This window comes from Dipteris shenzhenensis, chromosome 8 (genome assembly GCF_047967505.1).
Source record: "Dipteris shenzhenensis isolate YYH24624 ecotype China chromosome 8, Dip_SZ_1.0, whole genome shotgun sequence".
In the NCBI taxonomy this organism is placed as follows: domain Eukaryota; kingdom Viridiplantae; phylum Streptophyta; class Polypodiopsida; order Gleicheniales; family Dipteridaceae; genus Dipteris; species Dipteris shenzhenensis.
The window spans coordinates 3,644,661-3,654,517 of record NC_141603.1 but is presented as its reverse complement, the minus strand read 5'-3'; the positions used below and the strand labels follow the sequence as shown (position 1 = coordinate 3,654,517).

At 44.3% G+C, this 9,857-nt stretch overlaps 1 protein-coding gene across 1 annotated transcript; it reads right to left on the bottom strand.

The window, feature by feature from the left end:
• Window positions 1-2,248: 2,248 nt before the first annotated feature.
• On the bottom strand, window positions 2,249-8,062 carry LOC147898980 (serine/threonine-protein kinase SRK2A-like). Its single transcript, XM_087378095.1, has 10 exons — window positions 7,442-8,062; window positions 7,220-7,358; window positions 6,923-6,997; window positions 6,529-6,630; window positions 6,360-6,413; window positions 6,161-6,253; window positions 5,950-6,042; window positions 3,255-3,359; window positions 3,067-3,165; window positions 2,249-2,870 (listed from the first exon to the last, which is right to left on the bottom strand). Exons 2-10 carry the CDS (start codon window positions 7,337-7,339, stop codon window positions 2,613-2,615), a joined length of 999 nt encoding a protein of 332 aa, XP_087234221.1. The 5' UTR covers window positions 7,340-7,358; window positions 7,442-8,062; the 3' UTR covers window positions 2,249-2,612.
• Between the last annotated feature and the right edge of the window lie 1,795 nt (window positions 8,063-9,857).

Sequence of the window (9,857 nt, the reverse complement as noted above, 5' to 3'; positions counted from 1 at the left end):
TCATAGATCCAAACTTGCGATGCAGGGCCTTGATTTGCAAGTTTGTAGTTAGAGGACTTATGCCTAGGGATGAGCCTTGGAAAAACTTCTTCATTCACGACATTCAGGCTTGCAGCCCCTCCTCAGGGGGAGATTGAACCCGCCTCAGGTCTCCATCCTCCTCGCTTATGGTTGCGATTTTGAAGGCTTGGGCCAGCTTCAGAAGTACCCTTCGAGTTCCTCCATCCTCTATCAAAGAGATTGATAGGCAGGCGATTATGTGGAATGACAATATACTTGATGACCATTGTAGGCAGCTTGGTATGTCTCACTATATGTAGTGGTCCAAGTGGGAGCAAGGCCCTGCCACCTCCTGAGGTTCTTGGAAAGCTTTCAAGAGGCTTCCAAAAGTCCGCCAACAACAAATAGTTAGTCACCTCAAAGGATGTACAGGGAGGATACTTCAAATTGATGCAACCCTTCCCCTTAACTGGGTGGATACAGATGACACACCCGTTGTTTGCTCCGTGTGGATGGGAGCTTTCTCGAGGATAGGCATTCCTCTCCAGATTATAGCTTTTTTGGGAGCACACAAGATTGACTTGGTTTTTTATGTACAGGCAAGTGGCAGGCTGGTTATTTCTTTAGAGGATATTCTTTTGGGCTTGCCTTTTCAACCTATCAAGATCATAGGCTTTTTGGATCAGGGCAAGGACTTTGCATGGCATATTGATCCGAGCCCACGTCTCTCTCTTTCGGGTTCTTAGAGGTTGTGGCTCTTTGGAGGAGTGCCGATAAAGTTTCTTTAGTGGGACCCAAGAGAGTGGAAATAGATTGTTGCAGGGAACCAAGAGAAGAGCCTTCCTTTTTTTGCTTACATGGTCAGTAATGCCAGGAGGTTCCAGATCAGCTGTAGAGGTTGGAGACCTTATAGGGCCCCTCATTGGGAGAGTTATCAGGATTCTGCTGATTTGCAGAGAGTCTTCTAGTGGAGGCTTTGGAGATCCCGAAGAAATAGAAAGGTCACTCTATTTTTCTAGCTTTCTATTCATGGAGGGATTGCAATGAACATGTGGAGATCTAGTTTTGGGACAGACCCTACTTGTCCTAGGTGCTCGTCTATTGATGAGTCGATTCAACATTGTCTATGGGACTGCAAGCATGTGAGAGCCATTTGGATGGGAATTACCAGGGTCCTCAATACTTTTGCTCCTTCTCATTTCTTCATGACGTGGGGATCAGTGGCTTGGCTCTCCCTATCAGGGCCTCAGATCTTCTATAAGTGGCACGATGCTTCTTGGGGCATATCGATTTGACATCACCTAGTCGAGACTTGCTCTCTTGAGGATGTGCCTATCTCCCGCTATAAACCGCATGCTGATGGGGATATAGCTTGGGAGATACTAGCTAGCATCACTGCTTGGCATATTTGGAGGACTAGATGTATAGAGGCCTTAGACGAATCTCAAGTCCATCCCTCGCACACCCTGGCCAATATTTGGGCTGACACCATTCACACACTGATGGCCAATTGAGCGAGTGTGCAAAGTTCTTCCCGATCAGCCTCAACCAAGAGGGTTATATTCCTTAGGGAATGGAAGGGTTCCCCCTTTTTCTTAGAGACTACAATAGGGTTGAGGTGGCACTTTCAACCTCAACCTTGGTTTCTTTCCAACTCATTCCAAGTTTTCTATTCCCTATTTCATGCACAGCATGATGTATTTTCGCTTTGAGCTTGCTCACACGGGTTTTTTCATACTTAATAGAAGTCTCTCTCATGTGAAAAAAAAAAACTTACACAAAACCGAATATATTAACCACTAAAATTTTGGAACATAAAGTATTGGAATTGCCTCGCACATGGTTGGTTATTATTGAATTGCACATGCATACATTGTGCTCCTTTGAACTTTAATTTCAAAAAACATAAAGAGAGAGAAGTGATTCAAGTAACAAAGGGTTGGATAGGGACCAGAACATGTCAGCTGACAAAGCCAGCCACCATGGCAATGAGCTCTTGCATCAATGGTCATAGCGACAATATAGAATGTGTTTAGACCCCCCATGGTGCATCTTTAAGTGAAAAAATAGGTGAATATAAAAAATGCAAACCATAAAAAAGAAGTAATATTTCAAAATAATGTAGATCCATCAACATGATCTAAGCAAACACACGATGATGCATGAGTGTGTATGTGTGTGTGTGTGTGTGAGAGAGAGAGAGAGAGAGAGAGAAGGATCCAACTGGTCGAACCTGATATTTCCTCCAATCAAAATCATATTTATTTAAATACCCAGTACACCTTACAATACAGAAGGAACATCATTTACATCAGAAATCTATATGTTGAGAAGGAATCTTGTGGGCCCATTGTGCATACTGGCTTCAAGGTTATTGATTTCCTTTCATTAGCCACAGCGATTTGTCAGTTGTCAGCACACTGCAACATTTCCACAGACTGTCAAATACAATTTGCTGACATGCCCAATATTTAGTTCAGGGGTCTTGCATTGATTCCTTGTTCTTCTATTGAACTCTCGTAAATGAATCCCAAAAAAGTAAACTAGAGTGCAGCAAGTGCAAGCTCCCATGGCAACTGTTGGGAGCCTCACGAGAAACCGTATGTTATTCTTCACTCATATTGCAAGAAGCCTCCAATGTCTTCCATGTCAGGATCGGCTTCCCCTTCTAGGTCCAACTCATCGATATCCCCCAATGTATGCCCTGTCATTGGTCCTGGTTTCCTTGCTTCATCTAAAACTAGCATAATTTCATCCATGCTTTGTTGGGGATGGCTTGAATCGTCATCGTTGTAGCTCACATCTACCAAATCTCTGGGTAGATTTTTCAAAAACCAGGGATGGCTTTTGATCTGAGAAATTGTGATGCGCTGTACAACAGTTGGAGTGCAAACTTACACAAAGAAACACAGATGCGGACGTTCACACTCATGCAATCTTAACTCAGTAGTAGTACACCCATGACACATCTCTCCAAAAAAATCCAAAAAAGAAACAGAACAAAAAGCTTATCCAGTTAACCTGACTCTAGATTTAACCATGGAATAGAAAGCTCAAAGTTCTTACCTTTGCTGGGTTGGCTACAAATATACATGAGAGCAAATGTCGACACTCTGGCGATATGCGGACATTAACTGGTATAGAATACTGGCCACTTAAAATGCGCTGCATAACGGCTTATCTTAAATACCGATCAGTGATAAGCACACAGAGAAAGCAACAGAATCAAAAGGGGTAAGCCTCACTAGACTTACAACAATTGTTTTCTGAAGACTTCTGGGATCGTCAGGATCCTCAAATGGATATGCACCAACCAGCATGACAAATAAATTGACACCACAGGACCACACATCTGCAATCTATAAGACGAAAAAATAGGCGTTAGGAACTTCGTAAATTGCCATAGCATGACTGGAAAATTTTAGAGTAAAAAATGATAAATTACTGTCAACAGAAACCCAAATCACGAAAGCTACCTTCAATTTACATACCACACACTCAAGAACCAAACCATGCAGACAGAGAAGAGAAGCATGCAAAATTATTCAGAATGATGTTCATCCATCTTGAAGCTTTTAGGAGTTTGCGTGGTGCATCTTTGCTGAAGAGACGTCAGGCCTATCTTCTGAAGTAGTTGTCTGAAGGCATGTTTCCACCCCCATAATGTCTCCTCAGTGTGCGCACATGATGGTCTTTCATGAAATGGTGCTTAAGGGATATATCAATACTCACACCAAATTGTATCAGACCAACAGCTGATGTTTCCTTTGAACACACCACTGGACATCAGCTACACTATCAATATTCTCATTAATTTCTCCGCTAAGTCAATGGATAACCACCAAAAGGTAAAATATGTAATAGACACCCAATTTCAGCATCATGTACAAGGCTATACTCAATGACTTATGCAATGCAGTGTCATAAAACTTGAGGTCTTTTCCGACATTACATCTCAGCATCTTTCCGAGGCTTAGCTGATTGTGTAGTTTCGATTGACAAGAACCAACCTACAGCAGCAGAGCTGATGGAAGTTGGAGCAGAAGTACAACAACCAGAAGGACAGCCAATGTATTACAGCAACACTGAAGTGTAAGATGTACAGCTAAAGTGATAATAAGTCATGAAAGCTAATCCTAAAACCCTAATTGGTCAAATCATGGAGCAAGATTATGTCATAAGAGTGGACTTTACCAAAATGTACTACTAGTACTAACACACTAGCTAGCACTAACCTACAAGGCCATACCGAGGGCTAACCTCTCACAACGCCCTCCATAGTATGGGTGAAGTACTCTGGAAACATCTCAAAGACACCTGGAACTACTGCCATGGTTGCACTTGTTCATCCAAAAGGATATTGCAAATTATGGAGGTACAAGGATGGCAGAATCACATAACAAATGGAATCAAGTGTAAAGCTTGCCGAAAAGCTTCAAACTTTGGGTCGTGGAAGCGCCTTGGTTGCCAAATTGTCTTGTGTCGGGAACATAAGACAAGTGAATATCGCATGCTGATAGTCTCTTTGTGACATAGTTCATTAATGTGCTTAGTACGTGTATGAAAAACTAGATTCCGTGCAAAGGCTAAAGCACTCGACAGTAGATAATGTTGGGAGATGTCTAACCAACATTAAGATCTGCAAGTAGTTTCGGTAGCCAGATACATTCCACCGTGGCTGTAAAAGCTGCCATGTACTCATCTTCACCGAACCAAGAGATCCATAAATATATCTACACGAATCCAAGAACATGCCCAAACTCATCCTCTAAAACACAACACATAGTGCAGTTTCAATCTCATGATAGTCACTCATAAGGTTGAAAACCATAAACTCCATCACGTATAGCAGGGACAAGCTACTATGACAGCCCAATGACGTCATCAATGCCCAACAGTGGGTTGGGCATAGTATAAACATCTGCTCTAGCCTCTCACACATACAAATCCACACACCCACACATACTTGGAATCCATTTATACAAAGGTCTTCATACTGGTCGGCACTCCAGACATGAAGGGAAGACTCAACCATGACAAAGGCTAGCACTAGCACTAATCAAAAAGTAGTCCACATTCTCTTCATTCAAGCTGCAACTGCTTGTGAGGTTTATACAATTTCATTTAGTCTCTCCCAAATGAGATGCATGAAGCTGCAAGCATAAAACAGTTGCCACTGTTTGACACTCTCTTGTCATTGCATCCAGCCCAGCCACTATCTGCGAAAGCATGCAAACTAAGTGAAGAATGGTGGCCATAGAGAAGGCCCAAACCTTGATTTCAAGTATTGGAAGACATGCTTCACACCTTGCTTATGCTGTATTAAAGGACTACGCATGAATATGCTTAGCTGGGAAACGACATACTGAAGATCTGGCCATGTGTGAGATATAAATCAGAGCCTGTTGATAGAGTGTGGCATCAAAGCGCTCAACCCATGGATAAACGAAACCAAACTCAACAAATGTAGAAACTCATTTGCCGTCCTCAAAACAAAATCTATGTAGGAGCTGTCCAATGTATTTGAATTGACTCATCATAATGCCCCCCTCAACATGAGCAGCAGGCCCAAATCGTCCTCAAAACAAAATCTATGTAGGAGCTGTCCAATGTATTTGAATTGACTCATCATAATGCCCCCCTCAACATGAGCAGCAGGCCCAAATCTGTCATATCTAGTATACATCCTATCCCTCTAGATCTCTCTGACTCCCAATCCCAAGACTTAACTTTTCCTAACTCCAACCAAGTTCAAGTTATCCCCGCCCCCCCCCTCCCCTCCCCCTCTCTCTCTCTCTTTGCACACTACTCTGTCTCTTGCTCTCTGTGCGTGCTCTCTATCTCTCTGTAAGAGCCAAAATAACATACACTTCAAATCAGTGGATAAATTAGATTGCCTACTTTTGATCCTTAAAAATTAGAACTAGGTCACCTACAAATCAGAATTACCTTGCCATCATACTGTTTCTTCGACAGAACTTCTGGAGCAATGTATGCAGGTGTTCCAACAGTTGACTTTGGCTGTGACTGCAGGACAGCAGACTGCCCCCGTGCCCCATTCAAAGAGAAAAGGAAAACATCATCTTTTGAAATTGGTTGCCAAAAAAGGCTAAAAGATAAGAGACAGCACATCGCTGCTTTTATGGCAAGCCCTAATTACCTTAGAATACCCAAAATCACAGATTTTGATTCGTGGGGCCCGGCTCCCATCTAGCAAAATATTTTCTAATTTGACATCGCGATGGCATACTTCCTGCATCATAGTCACGTAGAAGGAATCTAAATGTTCACTGAATTCCTATCCCCATATACAGCATGCACAGAAAATGTACTATTTGAAGGACAAGACGTGTGAGTACCATTGAATGACAATAGCTCACTCCTGAGATCAACTGCTGGAAGTAGAACCTTGCCTGGAATAAAACAGCTACACAATCACATTTTTGTAGCAAGCAGATTGAAGAGAGGTTATCCAAAGTAAGTGTACATAAAATACTTTCATTCGGTAGATATGTCAGTAACAGAAACCTCATCTTCAGTGAATCGCCCTGCTTTGCAGACCCGCTCGAAAAGCTCCCCACCCGCAGCATATTCCATTACTATGGCCAAGTGTGACGGTGTGAGGTACACCTGCAGAGGTCAGGCGCATAGGCATTCAGCCATTTTTTCTTTTTTTATTTGTCACCGAAAGAGGCAATTATGCCCAGATATAATGAATGCTGACCCAGTACTTCGACAGCAAATAAAAGGACCGGGTATGTTTTCATTCCTAGCCAGAAACCTGCTGTAGCATACCAGATAGCCTTTTCGGAAATTGGAACCTTGTACTATGTCGAAGCGTTTATGAAGAGCACGAAGGCCCCAACAGCTGTCCACTGGACAATGGACAATGATATCTTGCAGAAAACACCCAGAACATTACCTCCTTGAAGCGAACAATGTTGGGATGCCGCAGAGACCGGTGGTTGATGATCTCTCTCCGAACATTTTCATTGATCTACGTAACAGCAAGATCAAGGAAAAATAAGGCTTTGAACATAGAGACCGCCATTCATCTGACGCTTAAGCTTCGTTGGTTACCATGCGTAAATTGGGGAGCTACAGAGCCGGAAAATAAAGATTGTTTTCCCATTGACTATATATATATAAGCGTGAGAGTTGATTAGACGAACTTAGGCAATTCAATAGCCAAGTATTTCATAACTTGTGGGAAACTCACTTTAGAACCTCGTTCTATGCATTTTACAGCCACTAGCTCGTTAGTCATTCTGTTGCGCATCAGCTTTGCCACACCAAAATTGCCCGCCCCAATCTCCTCAATTAGCTCGTAACGCTCCATGAGATAGAGACTCTCCAACCTGGTATCCTCTCTTTAGTCAGGAAGCTCCGTCATACTGTCTTTCTCAACTTACCTTTGCAGAAGCAGGGGTGTGAAATCAACCTGCAAATGAAATTCAAATTTGAGGCCTTGATCTACACCGACTACTTTCCACAGCATCAACCACGGACGGAAGTCAAGGTCCGGAAAACCAGAGACCCATTTAAGGAAGAGCAAGATCGGAAGGAGATCCACATGGGGATAAGAAGGGTGGTATTGGAAAGGAAGAGTGGGCCTGTGTGGAAGAGAAGAGATGGCGAAAGGAGGTCGGTACGCGTTTTTTGTTGCCTGACCCAAGATGGCTTCCCTTTCTACATATACTTGCCTTTCTACGTACGCTCTTTCTTTTGGCAATGGCACGCCCCCCTTCCCTTTTGACGTCTTTTTCCTGTTCCTTTCGCCCAATTCTCCATTTCAGAAGCGTTCGCAGCCTCTCTTTCATTTACTCTTCCCTTTAATATATTTGACGGGTTAGTCAGACTTCTCTATCTCACTCTGTCTCTCTCTCTCTCTCTCTCTCTCTTTCTCTCTCTCTCTGGCTTCCTCTCAGGCCTACTTGGCCTCCCCTCTCTTGGCAGGTTCTGGTCTCTCTTTCTCACTCTCTCTCTCTCATACGTTCCCCCGCCGCAAAATGTCTCTTCGCAGTTCTCCCCCTCTCTCTCAGTATCTTCCGAGCTAGAGGAAGCCGCAGCTCTACATCTTGACTTTACCAGAAGCCGCCATTTTCTTCGCTGAAGGTCCCTCTCGGCAACGGCAGCTGTAGCCAAGTGGAGGAGGCGCCAGAGATGAAGACAGGTGTAGGTGGAGTGTAGACTGTAAAGGTACGACCCATGGAAGTGGGTCAAGTGGGTGGGTCTTGAATTTTGATGCCAGCAGGACGTTGGATGGAGGTCACGTCCTTGGGGTAGAATTCAAACTTGAAACTTGAGGCAAACGAGGGCAATTGTCAATTGTACTCTTTTCACCGAAGTTCACTTTTTAATTGAAAGTGTCTACTACTCAAAATTTGCCAAGGGACATTTCATACACTAACTGCCTCATTAGGCCAGCCGGCAACAAGCCACCTACACTGTATGGCAACATCCATAACAACTTGCTTGCAAGACAAAGAAAGAACAGACAACCTAGTGACTGAGACCTCATAACGGACCACCCATAACCTATGTAATGTCGCGTATCTAATGACATTCCATAGCTCAGTTCCGTCCGAGCCGAGCTCCGCGCCAAACATAGCAGCCCCTTTGGATATAAACTCCAAGCCCAGTACCTTAGCACATTGTGAGCGAACGATGCTCCACACATTTCGAACCCACGGGCACTCCCAAAATAGATGTGTGATGGTCTCAGCAGAGGACCGACAAAATTTACATCTATCATCCACCTGAAGCCAGGGGACATGGCTGCCCACCGGGAAATGACCTCCAACAATTCGCCACATGAAAAAATTGACCTTGCTGAAGGGGGTGGCCTTCCAAGCCTGCTCGAATCTTCCCCTCCATAGATGCTCCGGGTTTGATCTTAACCATCTGTCATTGGCCTTCTAAAACCAATCCTCATTGTAAGCAAGTAGCATGTTAGTCATCTTCGCGTTGAACTTATGAAGTGGTACTCCCTGTCCCCATTCCCACTCATCGGCTATGGAGCCAGTTGAGGGTTGAGGGTTGGATGGCCAGTCAGCTGGAATCCTACTCAGGATCAATCCCACCAGCCAGAGCCTTAGTGCTTTTTCAATCTACAGCATATGAGTTTTGAAGAATGCACATACTGACAATATATAGAAAGAGGATGGGGCCAAATTGTGTTTTACTACTATGCATCTCCCTAGTAGACTTGGGGGAACTTTTGACCATACCTCGATTTTCGCTTTGAACTTAGGCCACCACCACAGAAACCGTTGCCTAATGGAGATACCAATCCCAATCGGAACCCCAAGGTGCCTAATCACCTATCCTCTCGGGACCCATTGAATACCTGTGGCTCTCATCCACTCTAGCGGCTCCTTCCTAGAGACATACAAGGCTTTTGATGCTCACTGTTGTCTTCCTTAGCCCTTACAACTTTTAGCTATTTCTTGGCTTGTGAGTCCACCCGTCTGAGATGCCCCGCATCAGCCCTGCCCAGCTGCCTTGCAACCCGTGTCACAGCGTCAACGCCCTTGTCGAAGGCAATAACAGGGTTTGGCTCCCCTACAGCACTCTGTCTCCATGCCGATGCTAGGATCCTGCAATTCTCCTCTGTGAAGACCAAGCTATTCATCTTGTAGACTTGTCTGCCCTTGCGAATCGGGTTGTTGCCTACCACAAATGAAACCAAGCATGGCATGTGATCCGAAACTGTCTGGGAGCGATCCACCTCGCCTTCCCAGGGGGGGCAAACCCAAGAAGCTCCATCACTGAACCAACACAGGTCAAGCAGTGCTGCTTGCATGCCGGACCCCCTTCTGTGAAACCAGGTGGGCCGATTGTCAAGCATCCCTAAC